Source organism: Lissotriton vulgaris, chromosome 5 (genome assembly GCF_964263255.1).
Source record: "Lissotriton vulgaris chromosome 5, aLisVul1.2, whole genome shotgun sequence".
NCBI classification, from domain to species: Eukaryota; Metazoa; Chordata; class Amphibia; order Caudata; family Salamandridae; genus Lissotriton; species Lissotriton vulgaris.
Window position 1 is genome coordinate 1,547,776,676 of NC_141693.1, and position 24,559 is coordinate 1,547,801,234.

A 24,559-nucleotide genomic window follows, 5' to 3' on the forward strand; every position below is an offset into this window, starting at 1 on the left:
GTTCCCTAGCAGATGAGTCTCTTGCTACATTACAACATCAGGCAGGTGTCGCTTAATAAATTGTAGCACAGTGGTGCGTTTGAGCTTGTCCCCCAGCCCATTTACGTTCCAGGTCAAAACTTTCAGACTCTTATCCCACCGGTCACCCATAGCCTTGTTTCACTTTCAGTATCACCACATGAGTCCCTGCGCGCCCCCGTGATTCACACCTGCCGTTTAAACGTGACCACTCAAACTTCTGCCCCTTACCCCAACTATCCGCAGCCCCACCCCCCCGCCCCAACATCCTCACCCCTCCCCCCCTCCCAACCCCACCATGATCTGTTCAGTCCGTGCACCAACAACAAACACCCCCCACCCTGCCCCCTGCTCTGTAGGTTCTGAACTTACCACTGCCCCAATTAGCCGAGCGCCTATCGCCCCCCCCCTTAACTCTGGAGCGAGGGAAGTACTCCCCCCTCCTGAGAAACTGTGTACCGGAGAACGTGGGCCGGCCCCGGCTCCGGCCGTCGTCTCGGTGCTGTCCCTAAACAGACAGTTATGCATACCTTAGGCGTCCAGTGTTCGACAGTAGAGCCATAGCTACATTCGAGCGGACATGAAGGTACCCCCCCATTAGAGCTTTTAAGGAGAAAATGTACACAAGACAGTGCTGTAATACGTTACAGTTCGGCCGGACTTGAAGTAGCAGTTCAGGTTCTCAGCTGCCAGCCACATCACGAGGTGGATCTCCGCGGGGGCTCACCGATCTGGAGCGCCAAGATCTTTGACTCCGTGCCCCCCCTCCGACTGTTCAGCCGCAGAGCTAGGAGACGGGCCTGATTCTCCCGCCATCCACCTCGGCCCTGCAGCTCCCGACCCGTCGGCGCCGTTGAGTCGAGCCAGTCCTGGACCGCAGCCGGTGATGTGAAGAAGTGGGACTTTCCACCAACGATGATCTTTAACTTGGCAGGGAAGAACATCATATTCTTGATGCCCTGATCGCGGAGCGCAGCTTTCACTCCTAGAAACAAGTGCCTCTCCTGCTGGACCTGCAGAGTGAAGTCCGGAAAGAAACGGATGGTGGCTCCTTCAAATTGCAGGTCGCCCTGTTGCCTGGCCACCTGTAAGATAGCGTCGCGGTCTCTGTAATTCAATATTTTGGCAATTATTGTCCTGGGTGGGGCCCCCGGTTTAGGTTTTGGAACCGGCGCCCGGTGAGCTCGTTCAATTGTAAAAATCTTGGACAACCTCTTGGGCTTCAAGTGGTTGAGGATGAGGTCCTCGAGGAAGAGTTCCACGCTATGCCCCTCCGTTTCTTCCGGCACACCTACCACGCGGATGTTGCTCCTCCAGGCCCTCCCTTCCTGATCCTTGATGTCCTTGAGCTACACTTACTGTGTTATTTTCTCCCTTTAGGGATCCCTTGGATTCCTTTACAAGGCAATAGCTGCTTGTTCTTTTTCCTGCCCACACTGTGCTTTGTTGCAGGCTGTTCTCTTCCTCCTCAAGGATCAAGGTTAGTGTAGTGTCTTGTTTATTATAGAGCCTGGGACTCCTATAATCCCTAACAGATTCCCTAGTCTAGCGATGTAATTGATTGGGTGTGGTCAATAAGAATTCATGATGCAGTACGTTTCAGTTCCCGGTTGCACTCTGAGAAATAAAGATGTGTATTACTGAACTCCATCTGTGGCTTAATTCATTTACATACTACCTGGCTGGGGAGAATTCTACTGCCAGCTGAGGCCTGTGCAGGTAAGAGCGGTGGGGCCAGGTGGGGGGAGATTTCGACCGACGATGAGGGAAAATGTATTTATTTAATTTTCCCTCGTAGTAGTTGTTGAATCCCCCCAACCCGCTCTTACCTGAACGGGCCGTAGCTTGTTCTTTTTTTTTTCTTAAGCAGTCAGGGCATCCAACTACGCAGAGGCAGGGGAGTTAGTCCTTCAGTAAATTACTGAGACCCTGCTATATTTCATCTCTTCCAATAGAAGTGCTGTCTGTGTCCTTGAGGAATGATACCCCAAGATTACTGAGTCCTTTTGCTGTAGTAGGGCCCAGCTTTGCACTAGTGTTTCCTTTTGTCTCTCATATTCCTGTCTCCATTCTCTGGGCTGATAGGCTCTCAGGCTTATCTCTGAGTTAGGGGAAGATAGGTATTGGCCCAGGATCCAGTGACATTAAAACAGTGTTCCTGATAAGTTCCTGACGGACCCAGTCAAGACCTCAGTTGAGTAGGCTAGAGAGACCATTTGCTGGAGTTCTCTTCTGGAAGGGCGAGAGGCAAAAATGACATATCCCTCCACCTATAATAATTTGTTGCCACCACTGACGGCCATTCACAGCTTGTTCAGAGCACATAAAACACTGCATGTGCTCCTCATGACCCCATACCAGCACATTGGGTTCTCCAACCATCACACGGGGAGCTCTTAGTGACATATTGTGAATTTCTTAGAGGAGCAGTCCAGGATCATTTATGAGGACATTTCCATCAGCACAAACAAGGTTTAGTAGTAGAGCCTAATGCAAAAAACTCTACTTCAAACACAGCATATGCACACGCAGCCTGAGATGCAGTGAACACAATCCTGTTGTTCTATGCAAGAGCCTGTCGGGTGCAGGTCAGAGTGTAATGCAATAGTCATGCATTGAAAAGTGTACCTTTTGGTGACAAAGCACAGTGCATATGACCACTAGAAGAAGTAACTGATGTAATCCAGTGGACCCAACTCAGAAAGAGGCAGTGGCACACAGGATCTCAGGATAAGGTGCTCAGGGGTGCACGGCAGAGCATTTCGGACAACACACACTCATGGGTGGCTTCTAATATTTGGGAACCAAAGGTTTTCTTAAGTGGTGCAGTTAGATGATGCTCTTAAGATGTACGTCTGTAGCACGAGAGCCAAAGCTAATTTGTAACCTGCCCACAATCAGTAACCGCCCTCAGGGCCGAACTTCTGTTCTGTGTACACACTGTATTCCACCCACATTGCCTAATACTTTTATATGTATTTATTGTTGTTTGTACTTGAACCTAAGATTGTTGAGTGTCATATGCTTAGTGATTGGATTGTAGCCTTGCTCTTGAGTCTGTAAAGTATTCTCATACCCCGGGATCTAGCTAGCGCTATATAAAACTTATATATAAATTTGCAGTTCTCTAATACCCGATTCTTGAAAGAAATATTATATTCTGGCTCTTAATCAAAGTGAATTTCAAAGCAAAATCCCAGGACAGAGCATGTTCAGAGTGTGGTTTTGAGGGCCTTGTCAGAAATATACTTACAGAGATCTCTGAACAAATCTAAAGTCCAAACGTCAATTGCGGTTTTTCTTTCCTTTTCAGAAACCTGGAGATCATCCTCGGAGCGCACAACATTAAAAAGGAGGAGGAGTCGCAGCAAAGAATCAAGATACTTAACAAATTTCGTCACCCAAAGTACAACCCGAGGACGTTTGCAAATGACATCATGCTTCTTCAGGTACTGATGAGCGTTGTTGTTATAAAGGCTTCGGCACATACTTAGCCCGGGTGAGCAGTGCTTAATTAGTGTCATTGGCTGCAGGTGGTCGTCACCGGGACTCCATTTTTGGGGCCCAGAGATACTTCTTCAACATCAGACTGGGACACAGAACAAGTAACATTATTTTAGCTTTAAGAATAGAGTGTGTCTCACTGAATGTAGGAGAGTTTTAATATAAAATGAGCCATATCAAACTGATTCGCTAGAAAATGCAAGGAAAAAACAGATCACCTAATCAGATTATGAAAATCGGGTGTTAAGGGGTGAACCGACTATGTTTTAAATTCTACAGAAATAATACAAATTTAAATAACGGACCAATGTACAGGTGCTGTCACTGAATCAGTCCTCTGTTAAACAAGCTTTGGCATAGCCAACAGGTCTCGCCTTTGGGACCTTATAAGTGTTTAGCTATGCAACAGTTGATGTTGTTGCACCAAGGATATTGTGCTGCATAACTAAATACTTATAAGGTCCCAAAAGCGAGACCTATTGGTTATACAGAGCTAGCAGTAGAACAGTAACATCATTAATAGAAGATGAGCAGTGCCCCTCCTAATTTACTGGGAGCAATCATAAATTTATATTCGCATACCTGGGTTCAAATAAAAAAAGGAGATGGACGATGCCTAACAAAGAAATTTCAAACACTCAACGGGCTAAAGCAAGGATGCGTTTTGGCCCCTAGCCTATTTAACATATACACTGCTGACTGTTTGGAGGTTAAATTCTTGCCCCTTAACCCAGGTAGATAAATACAAATACTTGGGGATACTACTAGACCATCATCTAAAGTACAAATACCAGTTAGACCTCGAGAAATTAAAAGCCAAACAACTTCAATTTGCTTTCAAAACAGTACAAAAACATTTAAGTGGAAGCTCAACGGGTCACGTGCTAAAGGTCGTAGCAGCAAAATGTCTGCCCTCGCTCACATATGGCTTGGAATTGATGGCTACCACGGACTCTACAATGCTAAATCTTGCCCAATCAAGATTGTTCAAAAACCTCTTCTCGATTCCGCAACATATTTCACAAGCTTTAATATGTCTGGAATACGGGTTAACAAATCAGATTCCGGCAAGACAAGGGGCCCTGGCCAAATACTATTGGCGTATGAGGGATGCCGAAGAAAACACACTTGCCCACCTCTGCTGGGAAGAAGTCGAAAAACAGGCTAGGCACTCCAACTCCACATGTAAGTCTCTTAGGCAAGCGCGTCTATCACTAAATCTAGAAGAAGCTTGGCTTTCACCAATGTCTTACAACGCTTTTAAACAGATCACCAAGATAGCTGTTAAACAAGCATCGTTGCAAATGGACAAAGGCTCAGTGGCAGGCAAAAGCCACGCTTGGATTGTGATGCCAAAATATAACCAACTGAAGCAACAACCTTACTTGCAAAAATGTTTTAGGGACCACTACAAGAGGAAACTAAGCCTCCTGAGGCTGGGTTGTTTTATGAGTAAAGACCTTACCCCCAGATGGCTACGGACCTGGCCAACTCCAGACTGCCGCCTTTGCGAGAAGGGTGATGAGTCGCTACTGCACCTACTATGTATTTGCCCGGCATTACTAAACTTAAGGAAGACCTTGTTGAAATCACACTTAAGAGAAGCTCAAGTCAGGACCTGCAGGGCGGCGGTGATAAAATGCCTTAGCGGGTCTTCGATACAACTTTCCTGCAAAACGATAAAATTCCTGGCTTTCGCTGCCGAAGAGCTAGAAAAAATACAGCAATGAAAGATGATCTGGGCTTCATGGTCTCGCCGCGGCCACTCTCTCTTATTTTCTTAATAGACATTTTCCTCCTCATTCTCCCTGTAAATGCACTTTATCAGTCTGACCATGTGACAGTTATACTTAGTTAAATACAACCCCTAAGCACTTTGTATCCTCTGCCACAGTATTCATTTGTTTGTCTAGATGTTTTAATGAGACAGTAACTCCTTCACAGAGGCACACCTGTGTGTTTTTTAATACTACTTTTACATTTTGTTGCATATTTGTGCAATGTAGCTAATGATCTGAGTCATTCTATTGTGCCATTTTATGTTGTTTTTACGTTGATTCAAAGATGTTGATGTTCATCGCATGGTGGTAAGATCCACCCTTTTATGATTTTTACAAATCAAATAAAGTAACATTAGATATTATGAGCAGTGACAACAGAGGTAGCAGGATAGCAGTGACAGCAGAGTTAGCAGTACAGCAGTGACAATAAAGTTAGGAGAATAGAAGTGACAGTGGAAATGCAATTGGTCTCGCATTTCTTTGAGTTAGAGCTATTGGCATTGTAAATGTTAATGTATTTTACCCACTGGTTATGGAGTGTATCAGGGGCCTAACAAACACCCTTGCAGCCCCTGCGGTGCGGGGGCCACAGTCTTCAGTATGTGAAGGGGGCCCCCACAGCTAATCGGTAGAGAGCTGCATGTGTCTTCCTCTAAAGCAGCTGCAGTCTGCTCTGAGCTCCTCCCGCTGACCCAGGACTGAAGAGAAACAAAGTAACAAGTTACATTTGTTCTCTTCAGTTAGAGCCACGAGCCAGGTCTGTAAAAAGGATGGGGGTGGGGGGCCCTCAGAGACAGCATTCTCCATAGGGCACAGCCTCTGAGAAGGGACGAGGCAGCACATACCTGACAGGGGCAGGAGAAGGATTGCAGCTCCAGGAACAGGATCTGCTGGGACACATTGGAAGGTAAACAAGCATTTGCAATATATGGTTTTGCAATATATGCATTTGCATATATGCAAGTCATATATGGTTTGGATTGGAATTGTTAGTTGTGGAATTGTGTTGTGTGGATTGGATCTGTGTAGTGAATTAATGTGTCATGGTGTGCAGTGTTATTATGTGGGTAGTAATTGTGTAGTATTGAGTGTACTGGAATTATGCGGAGTGGGATTGTGTGTCTTGGAGTGAGATTATCTGGAATGCTATTTTGTGTTGTGGAGGGGTATGTAGTGGAGTTTACTTATGTCGTGTGGTGATAAAAATTGTAGCTTGATGTGGAATTTTGTGGTGTAGATTAGATGTATGAGGTGTGTTGTGTAATTATGTTGTTGGTTTGAATTATGTAGTTTGTTGTTGAATTATGTGTTGTGGAATGGAAATGTGTAGAGTTGAATTGGTGTGACGTGGAAGTGTGCGCTGTTGAGTGAAAATTATGTTGAGTGGTATTATGAGGCATGGTGTGAAGTGTAGTTAGGTGAAATGTTGTTACATGGCACAGACTGGATTTATGTGGAGTGTATTTATGCATTATAGAGTAGAGCATAATAATGTGGAGGTAAATTATGTGGTGCTCGGTGGTATTATGTTGGGTGTAATTATGTTTTGTGATGAATTGTGTGGGGATAAATTGTGGAATTGTGTAACGTGTGGAATTATGTGGCATGGTGTGGTGTATAATTGTGCAGAATGGAATTATGCAGCATGTGGCAGAGTTGTATTTTGAGAAGGGTAATTATGTGTTTTAGAGTGGAGTGTAAATATGTTGTGTGAAGTATAATTATATAGGTTGAAGTGGAATTATGCGTAGTTGAATTGTGTTGTGTGGAGTGTAATTATGTGGTTTGGAGTGAAGTAAAAATATGTATTTTTTAATTTTTAGGATTGTAATTATGTGGTGTGGAATGTTGTAGGGTTAAATTATTTATAGTTGAATTGTGTGGCATGGAATTAAGAGATGTTCAAATGTCCTGCGTGTGGTAGATTTAGCATAGCTGCCGAGGTTTCAGATTGCGATGTGTGACATTTTCATCATTTCAGTGTAATTACGTTCTCGTTAGCAAAATCAAGCAATGAAGGAGAGAAACCTATACATCAGAAATTACACCATTTGAGCAACTAGAAACTCTGAGAAAGTCACTGAACTAAAGTGCGCTAACAGCAGGCTACTGAAAACTGAGCAGAGTCAGATTACGTGAATGTCACCCATTATTACAGTTAAATATGAAAACGTCACACTTACCAATCTGAAACCTTGGCATCTATGAATGAATCTGTGTGAAAATGTGCTTTAATTGAGGTGTATTCCTCTGCACCCTCATGGTGACCAGCCTGCCAGGTGTCTTTGCAAACCTGCAAGCGCCAAGCAGTTTTCCATCAGCCACATGTTAATGTAACTCTAAAAAATAAATACATAGGATATTCTCTGCAGAAATCAGAGGTTTACCTGTGCCAGGTTACACTTACTCCAGCACTTTAAAAGTGGCAGTTCATTCAAGGTCCAATCAGGCCTCCCATAATGTCTGGTTACTCTGTGTAGAAATGCTGCAAAGTTTTCTTTAAATGCTAATCTGTGGTCAGATTAAACCTTCCAAAAAAGAGCTGCATTCATCTATGAGTAATAAGTCCATTTCTGGGATGCTAAAATCACAGTAAGACCCAGTGTCTTACCCTCTAGTGCCTCCTCAGTGATCTTTTGTCTGATGTAGGGTGCCAGTGGGATCTATCATGTTTTAGGACTATGTGGTCTAGACTGCCCTGGTCTGAAGTGTTTCGTCCATTTAGCCAGGAGTGTGAGGTAGGGAGATCTGAGCCTGAAGCAGTATGTGCAGCAGTGCCTCTGATGCTCCCAGACTAGAGGTAGGCCACAGCTCCCTGCACCACGGTAGGCACCTAGACCCTCGGAACAATCAGCTTGTCTGCAGAGCAAGGTCTTTAGGTGCATTAATACAACACCTGCTGGACGGAGGGGAACCTGAGGCCTCTTCTGGGTGTGTGTAAATTGGGCCTCACAGGCCTGCGACCAGCAGGCGGAGGCCCAAAATTGAGAGGCTGGATGAGGCAATATAGTAGAGTGTTAGAGCATGCCTCTCTATGTACTCCAGTCAAATGAGGAGCATTGAGGACCGCGGGAGGGCCAACAGGCGTTGGATGGCTGCGAGGTGACTGACCACAGTAACAGGTGGAACTATGAGAGATGATTGGAGGCGCTAACCCTCTGAAGAGCAATGATTCATGGCAGTAAGGGGATGGGAGGTTAATGTCTATATACTCCAAGAGTGTATTGTGCGGTACCAATACAATGTCATCAGGGTACAGTAACGCTTTCGAAAACCATTGTCACTCATTTAGCAATTACTAAATGTAACACCCCTAACCAGTGCAACTATATATCTATCTTGCATCTGAAGAAATCAACGCTCTGACACAGGTAAGAGTTACCAATATACCTAGGTCACAGAAGTTACGGGACCTTCACAATTAAGGTTTTTGTTTTTCATTCCGGTATGTCTGCTGCTGAAATTAGCTATTACCGCCAGGTTTTGAAGAAAACAAGTAGGAATCAGCCTGGAAACAGACTCCTGCATGTTATTCTTTTAATACTTAACCATTGTTATTTCCGTTCCCCCAAAAACAAAACAGCAATGAAACTGGGCACTTCAGCACTGTGGTGTCATCGTATTGGAATCTTAAATCCCGGCTCCTCCATGCAGAGTGGCCGTTTTTGCACATCGTTCCCTGCAGGGAATCGGAGGTTATCCTGGGTCACATCACCCACTCCAGAGCTCTGGTGCCCTTCTCAAGCCCCTAGCTCCCGTCAGGAATCAGTCCTTGCATATGTCGGAATCGAAACGGCTGACATCGTAGGGCTGCCGGTGCATGGCGTGCCCCTGCAACAAATCCTCACGAGACTTAACTTTATGGACACACTACGGAAATACGGCAACATGTTGTAGACATAGAAAAGGGAATTCATTACAGGACTACTAAACAGACAGCTGTACTGTATAACGAAATTTACCGCATCGTGTTCAGGAGACAGCAGAAGCACCAGAAAACAGACGGCGGCCACATGGAAATAATACTACATCAGCACTGATTAACAGCACTGGTACCCGAGGAGGCGCGATGCCTGTTATGCGTGATTTTGTATTTCTGTGCGGTGATGTGGATCACCACACTTAAATGCGTTAGTCTAACGCCAGATGCGTGGTACTTGGCAGGGCTGAATAAGATGGCGTGGATTTGGACAAGCTGTGAACTCTCTGGCTTTTATGTCATGGGGTATAAAGAGGACACTTGTCCAATTTTCTTTGTAAAAATTATATGCGCTGTTTCTTTACCTTCCGGTACATTTCTGAGCAATTTGTTAAATTGTATTGTTACATTGTGTGCGCATGCAGGGAAGAACATGTGTCTGACAGCAATACAAAAAATAATCCTACATCTCAGTATTAACTTCCATACTTCTAAGCAGTAATTCCAATCCTAGAATGAGTTACCTGTTTGCTTTACAACTACCGTTAGTAAAACAAGTGCTTTGCAAGCCTGTATAAGTAGAAAAGGTTTTAAAGGGACTTGCTTGTGTGTAAAGTATTTCTTTTACCAGTTCACGGAAGGGGTAAAAAACATCTCCAGATAATAATAGGGTTGACAGGAAGGTGCGATAGCAGAATATTGATACATGTGGATCTGGTGAGGACTTCGGGCAGCAAGTGCTTTATACGCCATTTGCATAAGAAAATAGTATATTGTTTTTTTCATTATCCTCCATTAGTCATTAGTAAGGAAAGGGGAAGAGAAGCGTTCACCGACAGCCTTCAGTTAGTCTTACGGAGACAAAGAATGCTGTGATCTGTGGTAGATGCCGCCCAGAAGTCATAGGTATATGTATCAGGAGCTGCCATTGAATGGAAGTAGAAATGCGCTTAAGATGTTGCCAGGATTGATGGCTACTGTGCGGTTGCAGACTTTGCTGGGCTGACAGTGGGTGGGGAAATGCTACGTTGTCTCTATAAGTTTAATTACATGAATTGCATATTCTCTCTGGTGTTTGTCTTTGGGATACTTGCTAACTGGTGCTACATATGGGATCAAGTTTGCCTTTGACAGGAGTTATGGTTTAGTGAAGTACATAGTGTAAATTAATGTTAGCGTGAGGAAACAAAAATCTGACCCTTTGTTCAATTAATATTATTGTGTGCATCATGCAGAGGATGAAAAGTAGCAGGAACAGCTTTGATGCCGTAGAGGCTAGCAGGAAGAACTGTTTTGGGTTGGTTAGTTGAAGAGATTGTTTGACATGTTTTAAACTGCTACAGTGGCATTAGGTAGGGCAGCAGCTGAAAGGCTCTGTCTTTACTGGTAGGCAGTGGTTTGATAGGGACCGGCCATCAGTCTTTCTGTCTGTGGTGGACAGGGGAGCAGTGGGCGGGGGTCACAGGTTCGCAGTGACATCTGAGGGGTGGTTTTAAAGGCGGGCTGAAAAGCATAACTGCGGGTTTCGTAGGGGTGAGAGTAGAGTTACTGGATGCGTTATTATGAAGCACGAAGGCAGTGGTCTGTGGTTGGAAGTGGTTAACTGAGTGGGCTTCGCTTGAAGTTGGGTCATCAAGTAGGAGGATGTGTTTTGTGGGCCGGCTGGAGGCAGTGGTATGTAACTTTGCTGGAGGGCGCAGCAGCAGTATTTACTGATATATGTAAATCGCTCAATGAAAAGGCAGATGTGACCAATGGCGGAACCCGAATCGTTTTTTTATGGCTGGGGTGAGCCCCTGCAGTATGGCGGGTCTCTGGCCTGAGAGCTCTAGACTGACGCGGAGAATGTAGGGGGCCCCTCCATGTACTTTGCAGGGGACCCCCACAAGTTTTGTTACACCACTGCTCAGAGCACAAGGTCAACAAAGGCTGCAAAGGGAAGTACGCTCTCTAAGGTTCGTGCATTACAGCCAATTACATTTATCCTGTAAACAAATAGCTTCACAGGATTGCTTTACAAACAAGCATTAGCAACGCAATAGGACTCGCATTTACGCAAGACCTATTGCATTGCCAGTGAGTCAGTCAATAATCTTTATTCGGATAGGCATTATCCATAAAAGTACAAACATAAACATAATCACGTACATAGTCCATCATTATTAATAATAAAATCAATGTTTAAAATATTCATATAAAATATTACTAGATTATCCATATCTTTGATAGCGACATTAAAGTGACACTGTGCAAAGTGCGATATTTCCCGTTGAAGCAGCTACGAATGAACAGGTCGTTAAATCTCAGATAAATTACGATTAGCAGCATTGGATAAAGTGCAAAGTGCATAGTGCAAGATATAAATGCAAGCAATACAAAAACCAATAAATACATACGGTGCAGCCTAATCCAAAAATCATCAATTCGTAGAAGAACGTGAGCGGATGGCCATTTTCAGAAAGGTACACACTCAATATATTATATCATCATCTTTGAGCTGAAGAACAGTTTTGTATGCCACCTTAAAATCCGTTATGCCCTTGGCTCTAAAAAACCGTATCTGTAGCTGCATACTGTATTTTTGATAAAAAGAACAAAGACTGTTTCCCTAGGTTGCCACATGGGCGGGCCAAATTCTCAATATGAGGTTGATAACCTATAGGGAAACACAACAGATACTTTATTGATCTGATCTGAGAAGAAAAAGAAGGCTTTGCTCCCAACGTGCAATCTCTTTTAAAAGGGAAACAACACTTACAACGCAACTTTTACAACGTACTACCTTTACAACGAAACTTTTACAACGCAAAATCCATTACAATGCATGCCATTACAACGCAACCATTACAACGCATGTCACTACAACGCATACCACTACAATGCATACCTTTACAGCGCAGTCATTACAACGCATACCAGTACAACGCATACCTACACTATCCAACACTTACCCTACTGTTGCACCCCCTGGAGTTACAATAGTAATTTTTACCCCTACACTATCCAATACTTACCATACATGCAATGTAATGGTATGCGTTCTAATGGTATGCGTTGTAAGTGTAGTATGCGTTGTAGTGGAATGCGTTGTAAAGGTAGTTTCAAAGATTTCGATGTAATGGCATGCGTTGTAATGGAATGCGTTGTAATGGATGTTGCGGTGTAAAAAATGTGTTGTAAAGGTATGCGTTCTAAAAGTATGCGTTGTAATGACATAGATCCCTTTTAAAAGGTAACTAATAGGTAAACGCGGAGGGGGTCAGCCCTCGCCTATCATTAAAATATATTGTTTTACGGATACTTTGGCTGATTCCTGAGCATATCTTACATCCCCATAGTGTTTACATAGAATTTTGCGGATGGTCTTTCCATCAATTCCATCTAATTGATCGGGATTGTTGAAGATATGGTCAAGATTAACCTCAATCAAATTTGTCCGTACTTGGGCCAACCAGGGGATATCACTGCCCTTATCTCATTTTAGGCAATCAGCCAAGATTTCCCTAGTCAAAGTGGCTGCTCAGTTTTTCCAAACCTTTAACCAGAACAGGACGGGGCCAGACCTAATATAGTCCTCCAAGTAAGACATTCTTAGCTCATTATGGCATACAAAGGTGGACGATGAAATTGGTAGACCGAGAAGCCTCCTACAAAATCTATTTTCCTCGACCTGAACACTTTTCAGGTTTATATGGTCCCAGATTGCATTGCATCACAGACAACGGTGGGAAACACAGACAACTGGAGTGCGAGCAGGGGGAGGGAGGAAAATGCACGGACAACGGGAGTGCGGTTGGGGGAGGGGGATAAGGCATGAACAACAGGAGTGCGGGGTGAGGGGGAGAAGGGGGCCAGAAGGCACAAGCAATGGGAGTGCGGGGGAGGGGAGAAGGGGGCCAGAAGGCACAGAAAACGGGAGTGCAGGTTGGGGTGAGAAGGCACAGAAAAAATAGTGCTCACAGTCTAAATAACATGTACTGTACTGTGTAACACTCAAAGTAAAGGGTCCAGTAGCCATGAAAAGGTACAAATGACGACATGGCCATAATAAGGAGGGACTAACAAGCTTCATAATCAGAAGAGAGTATTTATGAAGGACAAAGATACAAGCCAATTAAAAAAGGGGCGGGCAGGGGACAGGGCTTCCCTCACGTAGTGAACTACCACAGATCGTCCCTAGAGCGGCGCTTGCTCGCTGACTCTAGGCTTGACCTAAAATGATGGGATCAAAAAAGGCCAAAAGAAACAGTATATGCTACGTAATGGTGTGCAATATGCTAGTAGTGCACACCAATCACTGCAGGTCAAGTGCAAACACAAGTCTCATCGCTGACAACCAGTGTTAGAAATGGGGGTCTCTAGATGGCAATTGTTTGCACCTTTATCCAAGTAGGGTCCTTTACTTCTAGCCAGGATAAGGGGGTACACTGCTAAAATAATCCTTGCTCACCCCCTTGGTACCTTGGCACGAGCAGTCAGGTTTATCTCAGAGGCAGTGTGTAAAGCATTTGCACATCACCAACAGTAATACAGTGAAAAACTACAAATAGACCCCACACCAGTTTAGAAAAATGTACAACACTTTATATTTCAAAACAAGACAATATACACTTTACAAGAATAACCTTAAAAATGCAGTTCTTTGAAGTCAGTAGCTCTTTCCGGTGCTACCGTGGTGCTGAAAACAACATTGCGGTTGCAATGTGATGTGAAGTGGTGCAGCGTGCGGTGCCCTCAAGGTGCTGTACAGGCAGCGGCTCAGTGACAGTAGTCCAGTGGCATCGGTGAGACCAGGGCTACGGTGCAGAGTGAGGTGGTGCTCGTTGCGGTGCTGCCAGATCACGGTGCAAGCAACAGAGCCGGTTGGTGGGACCTGGCATCGGTTTGCCCAGACTGTGGTGTGCGGCGAGGCGGTGTATTGTGGGACTTAAGAGCAGTGCCCCCAAGCCACGAGGCGATCACGGGCGTCAAAGTCAGCAGGGAGCGATGGCGTCAGTGACACCATGGTGGCAAAGTAAAGTGAGGTGGTGCGAGGTGCGATGCCCACCGGTCACGGTGCAAGCAGCGGCTTGGTGGCAGCGGCAGTCGTCGTTGGCATGAGACCAGGATTGCAGTGCGAGGTGCGGCAGTTCCCTCTGCGGTGCCTTCAGAACACTGAGCCAGCAATGAAGTCGGTTGCTTTTCCCCCTCTGTGGCAACTGAAACCACAGTTCCAGAGGCTGTTCCCAGCGGTCGTTGAAGTCTTTGCGGTCCCTGAGACTTCAGAACAGGAGGCAAGCTCTACTTCAAGCTCATGGAGATACTCGGCAACAAGTTGAGAAAGTTCAGTACAGTCCTTTCATTGCTCAAAGCAGAAGAAACAACTGCAGGCCAACCCAACAAAGCAACAACACAGCAAAGAGGCAGTACTCCTCCTGGCAGCTCTACCAGCTCTTCTTCCTGGCTGGTTTCCTTGATTCCAGCGAGTTCTAAAGTTCTAAGGTTTGTGCCCCAATATTTATACTCAGTTTCTCTTTGTCCCCTTAGGGAAAGAGTATCTGTACCTAGTCCAAACCAGTTTGGTCCTCTTTAGCCCAGCTTCCCGGGAGGAGCTGGAGGCAGCATTGTCTAAAGTAGACCAGGCCCATTCAGGTGCAAGGAAAACTCCTCCCACTACTCTAAATGCAGCTCAGGTCTATTCGGCCCAGCCCTGGCTCACCCAGGGAAGACAGGACACACCTCGACTCCCCCCCCCACCCAGTGGTTGTCTGAAGACAATGCACATTCCCAGACCCTGTTACTCCAAAGTCACACCGTCAATCTTCAAACCCAGTACAGGCACACTGCATTCTGAAGCACACATAGAAAGAGGAAAACTTCTTGCATGATTGTTTTTGTGCAGGAAGCTCTCCCTTCCTGCAAAAAAACAATCTTCCCTAAAACGCAGGCACCCTTGCACCACAGCACAAGGGTGCCTGCTTTGGCACATGGCAGCTAATTGTACACAAGGGCAGGGGAGACTTCAGGGATGCGTCATATTGTTCTAAATATGATACATTCCTGTGCTTTGAAAGTGACGCAGCATTGCACAGCAAAATTTCTTTTGGTGCTGGGCTGCGTCACTTTATTGTAAATAAGGCTCTTATGGCCTTATGTATGAAGGCCTTGCACCACCGTTACGTCACTTTTCCCTGATTTAAAAGTGACACACCTGCGGCGCAAGGCCTTCATAAATAGGGGTCTTAGTCTGTGCCAGTTAGAACAGGCACTAAGACGCTTGGAGTGGGCCAAGCCCAAGAGCTCATTGATTACAGCACCTTCAGCGCTTAACCCGACTGAGTCTTGCTGAGTTTGCTCACACAAAGGGTGATACAGCAGGCCGCCTGTTAGTATGGCTGATTAAGCCACAGCCATAACCCATTCTGATCCCTTCCCTCCACTATAGAAGCCAGGTATTGGTCTGTTACTAATGGGAGATAAACACTTCATTCAGGGACTACTATGTTGACTTCCACTCAGAAAGGGGGTCGCCAATGGAAAATGAGTTCATACATTTTTTAGATGTCAGTCATCTCCGCAGCTGACTGGGAAGTGCGTCCATGCTCTGGGGTCCCTATTGCAGAGCAAGATCTTAAACAAGCAATTAGTGCGCAGTCCAGGGGCAAAATACCGCAGACAGACGGGCTGCCTATCGAATTCTATGCCATGTACCAATCTCTTCTGGTGCCCAAATTACTTAAAATGTAAAATGCATCTAAATAGCAGCACAGCTTGCCTCCTTTGACCTAAGTAGCAAAAGTTACATTTATTTAGAAACCAGGCAGAAATCCAATAGACATGGATTGGCTTTATGCAGGCCATTGTGTATCCTGAGCACAGTACGAAGAAAAAGTAAGAAAAGTACTAGCGGAAAGACTTCTCCTACACATCCCTAAAGTTATTCATATAGACCAGAATGGATTTGTTCCTCATAGGAACACCTCCCTCAATCTGAAACTATTCTTTGAAATTCAAGAAGAGGCTCCAGTCCCTTGGCCTGACTCAACATGTCTGGTGCTTTACATCAAAAAGGCCTTTGATACTATACATTTGGATTATATCTATAAAGTACTCCAGCGTTTCTGCCTGTGTTCACAGTGTATTTCTTGGCCCCCACAGCCATGCTGAAAACATGTTGCAACATATCTATTCGATAGCAAAGGGGATCATGCAGAGTGCCCATTATCACCCATATTTTTTACATTAGTGATGTAGCCCACAGCCTATAAAATAAGGCAGGAGTGTGTGAGATGGGAAATCTCTCTGAGAGGCATCGCACAGGTAATTCCACTTTAATCAGATGAGATGCTGCTATACACAAAGGACATGAAATTCGACCTAACCCCCTAGCATGCATTGTGAAAGACAATGGGAGGGTTGTAAAGTCTAAGGGTTAACTACAGTAAGCCTTGTGTGTATCCATTAGCTCTTTTGCAGTGACAATAAACTGTTAGTTTAGCGGGACAGACAATACGCAGGCAACCACTCATCCTTCGCTACCTGAGCATACACGTATACCATGAAAAAGATGATCTAATTGAGGGGAATTTTGGTAGGCCTGTGTGATCCCTGCAGGCCCAAGTGTCATTTTGGTCTAGCCCACTACAGTGGCAGGCCATATTGACGTGGCCAAGATCGGCATGCTACCGCATTTGTTGTATTATTTTACTAATATCTCATTTTCCCTGGCAAGTACACTACTCAGGGACCTGGTTGCATTGTTTGAGTCACTGGTTTGTGGAAATGGCTGACGGAGGGCACCATGGCTAAGCTCAGACTGCCAACCCAGAAAGGCAGCATGGGAGCCCCAGACTTTAGAGGGTATCATCTAGCAGCCCAAAGTGCTGTGAAGATTCTTGATGATATCCTTGCTTGGAGATGCATCACTCAGGGCCAATTCCGATGGGCTCCGTTGGGCGAGTCAAAGTCCTTGCGGGGATGCATTGGTTCTGATGGGCTACGATGGCAATGCAAGTCCTTGTGTTGCAGAAGTCCACACACCAGAGTCGATGCAGAGGTTTCGAAGGCAATGCGTCTAGCGGCAGAGGCGATGCACTAGTTCTGCGGGAGATGCCCAGTGCTGTATAAGTGATGTGTTGGTTCTGCTGGATCCATAGATGGGCTGGCAGAGCACTTTCAGGCCCACTTCAAAGGGTACCGGACTGGGTGCCACCACTAGGGAGGGCAAGACTCATGTATTAGCAGAGTCCAGGTGCTGGGTTCAAGGTTGTTGGTAGCCTGTTATGTCCCTGAGGCTTCCCATCAGAAGGCCAAACTAGCCCTCTAGGGTCCTGGGTTCAGAGATACAGTCCCAGTAATTCTCACCCAGACAAGAGGGCAGCATGTCAACAGGTCAGCACAGTATGGCAGCAGTCCTTTAGGACAGCAGTCAGCAGAGTTGCAGTAGTTTTTAACAGCACATCAGTCCTCCTTCTTGGTGCAGTCCTCAGGTACAGAGTTGTACTGAAGAGTTGGGGCTAAGTGTCTAAGGGTTCAATATTCATACCTGGTTCCCAGGTTTTAAGTGGAAGAAGCTTCCAGATGTTATCACCCCCCCTCTCCCGATGTGTCCGGCAACCCAATCCTCCCTGTCACGGCCCCAGCTTGTCTGAGGTCTCAAAAGACTAATAATAACACCTTTGTAGGAGTGCTCAGACAAGGCCTTTGTGATGTTCATGTGTGGTAGGCTATAGCTCCTCCCCCTCATCAACTCAGAGTGGACCATCCTACCAACACCTATCTTCCTTTGTCTCACTATCACACACAAAGACCAACTGCCAATTCTACCTAGTCATGTAACCCAGGATCAGGCTGCAGTCACCAAATAGTTAGGACAAGAAAATGCCATATTTCGCCCTTTTCAAGATTGTGATTAAAAATCAGACTTTACCATTAACAAGGGCTTTTAATTACAAATCTTTAGACACCAAACTCAACCACTCCACCTATTCCTAATTTGAAGTTACAGCTTGTTAAATGTAAAAAGGTAACTCCAATGTTATCCTATGGGAGACATAGGCCTTTCCAGCAGTGAAAAATTAATATAAGAGTTTTCCTTTACCAAGACATGTAAAACCTAAATGTACATTTTCTACTTTTCAAATACACTGCATCCTACCATCTAGGCTGTTCAGGACCTACCCTATGGGGGAATTGTATGTATTACGAAGGATGTTTTGGGCATGGCAAAGGGTTTATTTTGCCAGATTGAAATGGCAGTTTATACTGCACACACAGGCTGCTGTAGCAGGGCTGAGACTTGTTTAAAATTGTAGCTAAGTGGGTGGCACAACTTTTGCTGCAGGCCCACTAGTAGTATTTCATCTACAGGCCCTGCGTGCATGTAGTGGTGTAGTGTAGTTTCTGTACCCATTATAGGCTCGGCGCATTGGTAAAATATACACTATAGTTTTGACATAGGACTGAGGTCAGTATTTCGAGTACATTAAACTTAATAACTTGTGTGTGCCTGCTAGCTCAGAGGTCACTAGAAACTTCTTGAATGAACAAGAAGGGATTAGTCTCTGACAACCGCATAAACATGATAACTTTGTTTCCCTTAGAATCGGAACAGTTCTTCTCAGAATCGTGGAAACAATAGATAATAGTTTCACTCAGTCAATCATGCATGCTTCGTTTCTACAGAGTTACACAGATGGGCGTTTCCAAAAAAAAAGGTTTATTGAACAGTCATATTTCTCGTGAAAGAGATATGAGCTGCTACAATCGTAAGACAGAAGGCGAAGTATAATACGCACAGCGTTAGCAGTAAGAAAATAATACTGCAATAGCATGGTTTGTAGCTATGACATATATTCATAAAAATACATACATAAATAACACAGGCTAAAATGTAAATACTCATCTGGTGCTTCTAAATAGTTCTACCCCAGTATACCTAACCTTAGTGTAGTACGAGGTAAGAAGTAGGTGCTGTTTTCTAAAGTATAGCTAGCTATAGTTTGGTTTTGCCAAGAGTCCCTCTAGGTTCTAGTCTGCTCCATACCTTAGAATGAGAGAGTTTGGAATCTCTTTCCGGGTCTCGATCTCTAACACTCCGCGAAGGGAGTCAGAAACACTTGAGCTGGATTCTCTGCGAGGAGGATGACAGTGTCTGGTCAGTGCATCAGGTGGGGACTTGAATTCCTTCCGAACTTGCCGTGGCGAGCTGTGTAGCCGAGCCGTGCAAGTATACAGCTGTGACTTGCCATGTGAAGGTATATTTCTATCTTTACGGTATTTAGGAATGCCAGTATTGACATAAAAGTCAGGCAGAGGAACATCATGAATGAACCTCTAAGGAATAGATGTTCATGCATAATAAATGAGTTCTTGGAGAAATCAATATTCCAAGCAGGGGAAGCCCTAAAGGCTTAAGAGTCTGGTTTTCCTAGAACTCGTGACGTTGATAAACAGAGGTAGGTGACCATGCCTGTATTTGGTTAGCATGGGTAATGCCTAAATAAGGGTTGGATTTCTATGCCTAAATAAGGGCCATGTGAGTTGTGCCTATATATGCACATAAATCGGGAAACCTATATACGGTATCTAAATCGACACACAACAGTAGCACTTTACTAGGGACTCAAAAGAAGCGGATAGTGTCCTTGCTTAACTACGAGAAAGCCATAATGGAATGTTTAGGGGTATCACTACAGCCCTTGAGGGACAAGTGCGATGATGAGGTTGGTCATGTATTTAATAACAAAGGCTTGCAGGGGGCATTCGAAAATCCGGGGACAGTTTTTCTAAATACTCACTTTAGAGATACTCAGTTCAATATACTACAAAGAGCTCATCTAACACCTCACAATTTGAGTCAGATCTACCACAGTGCCCCAGCAACGCACCCCAGATGTGAGAATGCCAACATACTGCGTATGCTATAGGAATGCCCATTGCCGATCGACTACTGGCAGGCAGTTGTCGTTTACATAGTAGCATAGTAGGGAAAAGAGAATACAGGGCAATTAAGGTCAGTCTAGTAGGTATGCACACACGGTCCAAAAATAATAAAGTGTCTTCAAATTCATGGACCTGGTATTGCTACTGGCAAAAAGAGCCATTATTAAGAGGTGGAAAGCACACACATCTCCCTCAGTAGATGCCTGGAGGAACAATGTGTTGTATTGGGCAGATCTAGAGGGTAGGGTGCTCCTGAGAGAAAAGCGTAGGGGCCTTCGTACATTGTGGATATCAGATTCGCTGGGACAAAGTATTCAACAAGTTTAAAACAAGCAGAGGCAACATAGACAGACCACCTTGAACGAAAGAAAGGAGGCACCCTAAGCGTGGCTTCAATTGATCCGGCTGTGATTACCCACTGTCCAGCTATGCAAGGATACCTCCTCTTGCTCGGAGTAAGACTCCTTAAATGCACTAACTATACAGTTCCGAAGTGGCCTCAATTTGAAGAAGCCCTGTTGATGCCAAACATGGCTGACAACATAGACAGCTTTATTGACCAGTTGAACTAAAATAAGCCCGTACAGGTGGGCCCCTTCCCACACATGACTGTGGTGTGGCCCCATGAAAGGAAAGATGGGGTATGAATAGGGAGGGGTGGGGAGGGAGGAAATTGGTTATGTTTAACGCATCACAGAGTATTAATGTATCAAGAACTAGGCTGTCTGAGATGAGATATGTAATATTTGACAGTTACTAATCTGTGTTTGCTGTCTTTGTTAAAATGCTAATAAGCATGTTAAAAAAAACTTTGAGGCCATATTCATTAAAAAAAAAATCTACACCAGTTGGTTTATACCCACCTACATTTAGGCGTAGGTTAACAAATTCTTGTAGTACTTCAGTGAAGGTGGAAGAGTGGCACCTTTCCTCGATTACACAGAAGTGTAAGGTGTTACTGATGCATAATTGCACATGGGCTACAAATATGCATGTCTAAATGTTTACCTAAAGTGCTCTTGTTAACTTTTTTCCATTTGGAAATATTTCACCTCCTTTACCACCTTTCATTTTGGGGCAGCTTTCTGTATGTCCCTATCCTAGAAAAGGATTGACTGCGTCTTTCCCTGGGGTTAACCTCCAACTGTTTATACAGGTTGGATGCACTTAGAAAAGTCAATGAGGAACCACAAAACACAATGTTGTAGATGTGCAAACACTTTCTAGAGTATCACCTCCCAGGAATGCCTACTTTCCTCCCTAAATGAAGAATTATGGCAGATTACTCTCACGTACATCCTACTTGTGTGACATTAACTGCTAATAAATAGATGTAATCGTGTAAATTACCAGGTGTTGGCTAAAATGTTTGATTCTGCACTCTTAAATGATTGTGAGTTGAATTAACATGCACAAATGACTTTGTGAATCAAGCCCTCTATATCAAACCTGTATCTGGTAGTGCCATTGCGCATGTTGTGCCCACTGCATTCACGGCCCCCCAAAATAATAAGAGAATTTTTGAAGTAGAGGCTTTCCCTTAAGTTCTAAACCGTCTATTCTCTCTTTCTCCGCCACAGCTAAAGAGCAAAGTTGAATTGAACAAATACGTAAAGACCATCTCACTGCCCCCAGCCAGTAGGAAGGTAAAAGTGGCTGATAATTGCAATGTAGCAGGCTGGGGGAAAACTGGACTAAACGAGTCGTATGCAGACAAGCTGCAAGAAGTGAACTTGAAAGTTGTTCCTGGGAAAGTATGCAAGAATTTCTCCAAGGGCTTTGATGAAGAGTCCATGATCTGTGCTGGAGATCGCGACGTTGCGGCATCATTCAAGGTAAGTGTTGTTTATCAAAAGGAAATATTGCCAGTGATATGTACATTATATCGCAAATGGACAGTGATCAGTATGTGCCAATTATGACTGTAGCAAACTTTAACAACGTAAAAAAACCTCAGTACAGACATGGACTTAATTGTTATTGTACTGAGAGTTAAGTGATCTGTGTTGATCTTTGTATTTACCTGTTGTATTACTTACATCATCAAATTAGATTGTGTTTTGATGAACACACAATCACTACTCCTCTTCTGAAAAAAACATTCAGAATCAAAGCCACTGGTGAAATCAGTCTTAGTCCTTGGTTTAAAAAAATCCAATTCACAAAAAAAGGTCTGTAGCAGTAGTGGTCTGCACAAAGTAAACATCAACATATGTTAAACACAGGTTTCTCTTTTATACTCGTTAAAAGATCCCTCCTTAATTTGAGTTGCTAAACCACAGACTAAGGGGCTCATTAGGATGGCGGACGGAAGTGCCTCCGCAGACCCAGAGTATGCGGAACAAGCCTATTTTCTGTGCGCCCGTCGCGGACACTCCGTCCGCAAAATCAGGATACGAAATACGTGCCAAAATCCTTCCGCGGCGGTAGAACATGGTCCGCCGCACCACCACACCCAACCACGCGGCGGACGTAACCTTTCCAGAGACTCCGCCGTACGGACTGACGACTAGGCCCGTCCTCCAAATCAAGATGGCGGAAAACACACATAAAAGCGCGGCGGAAAAACAACCTGCCTGAACACGGCGGATGCTCCACAGCGACCATACCCACCACGAGCCGCACGCCGACATGGATCCTGCACTACAGGCATACCCGATACTCTACGCGATCCAGTACGTCCTCGTCTTGGCCCACCATCGACGACGACGCAGGTAGGCAACAAAGCATTCGCTGTCTGGAGAGGAGTACCGGCAAGGGCGGTGACGTAGGAAGGGGGGAGTGACATGTCCCGAAATGCACATATGCCTGTGTACGGCAACGCCTCCAAGGGCCCTGACCCAGGTAGGGGAGAGTGACACGTAGCAGAACCCACCGCCCCCAAGAAAATACCAATCCACACCAGCATCACACACGCAAGAATGACTCTGACAAAGCACGACACATTAATCCCAATTTTATTTACGCCGATTCGGAGCAAAGTCACAGTCTAGGATGGAGCATGGCCATAGTGGACACCAGAGCAGGAACATCAGATGCAGTACATCAGTATGAGAATAGCAACAGGGCAGTGTGGACACCAGAGCAGGTACATCAGATGCAGTACATCAGTATCAGAACAGCAACAGGGCAGTGTGGACACCAGAGCAGGTACATCAGAGGCAGTACATCAGTATGAGAATAGCAACAGGGCAGCAACAGGGCAGTGTGGACACCAGAGCAGGTACATCAGAGTCAGTACATCAGTATGAGAATAGCAACAGGGCAGTGTGGACACCAGAGCAGGTACATCAGAGGCAGTACATCAGTATCAGAACAGCAACAGGGCAGCAACAGGGCAGTGTGGACACCAGAGCAGGTACATCAGAGCCAGTACATGAGAGGGGCCAAGTGCTCCAACAGTCCTTTGCACTGAAAACGTCCATCAGAGGCAGCACATGAGAGGGCACAATGCAGTTCCAGAACAGCAACAGGGCAGCAACAGGGCAGTGTGGACACCAGAGCAGGTACATCAGAGGCAGTACATCAGTATGAGAATAGCAACAGGGCAGTGTGGACACCAGAGCAGGTACATCAGATGCAGTACATCAGTATCAGAACAGCAACAGGGCAGTGTGGACACCAGAGCAGGTACATCAGAGGCAGTACATCAGTATCAGAACAGCAACAGGGCAGCAACAGGGCAGTGTGGACACCACAGCAGGTACATCAGAGTCAGTACATCAGTATGAGAATAGCAACAGGGCAGTGTGGACACCAGAGCAGGTACATCACATGCAGTACATCAGTATCAGAACAGCAACAGGGCAGCAACAGGGCAGTGTGGACACCAGAGCAGGTACATCAGAGGCAGTACATCAGTATGAGAATAGCAACAGGGCAGCAACAGGGCAGTGTGGACACCAGAGCAGGTACATCAGAGTCAGTACATCAGTATGAGAATAGCAACAGGGCAGTGTGGACACCAGAGCAGGTACATCAGAGGCAGTACATCAGTATCAGAACAGCAACAGGGCAGCAACAGGGCAGTGTGGACACCAGAGCAGGTACATCAGAGGCAGTACATCAGTATCAGAACAGCAACAGGGCAGTGTGGACACCAGAGCAGGTACATCAGAGGCAGTACATCAGTATGAGAATAGCAACAGGGCAGTGTGGACACCAGAGCAGGTACATCAGAGTCAGTACATCAGTATCAGAACAGCAACAGGGCAGCAACAGGGCAGTGTGGACACCAGAGCAGGTACATCAGAGGCAGTACATCAGTATCAGAACAGCAACAGGGCAGCAACAGGGCAGTGTGGACACCAGAGCAGGTACATCAGAGGCAGTACATCAGTATGAGAATAGCAACAGGGCAGCAACAGGGCAGTGTGGACACCAGAGCAGGTACATCAGATGCAGTACATCAGTA

General features: G+C 45.2%; 1 protein-coding gene across 1 annotated transcript in view; it reads left to right on the plus strand.

Moving 5' to 3' along the window:
- Positions 1 to 24,559, plus strand: part of LOC147715124 (granzyme-like protein 1) — a 288,780-nt gene that overhangs the window by 131,502 nt on the left and 132,719 nt on the right. The window contains exons 3-4 of the mRNA XM_086923608.1: positions 3,332 to 3,467; positions 21,726 to 21,980. Coding sequence (XP_086779734.1) covers positions 3,332 to 3,467; positions 21,726 to 21,980 — 391 coding nt within the window. The remainder of the gene's footprint in view (positions 1 to 3,331; positions 3,468 to 21,725; positions 21,981 to 24,559) is intronic.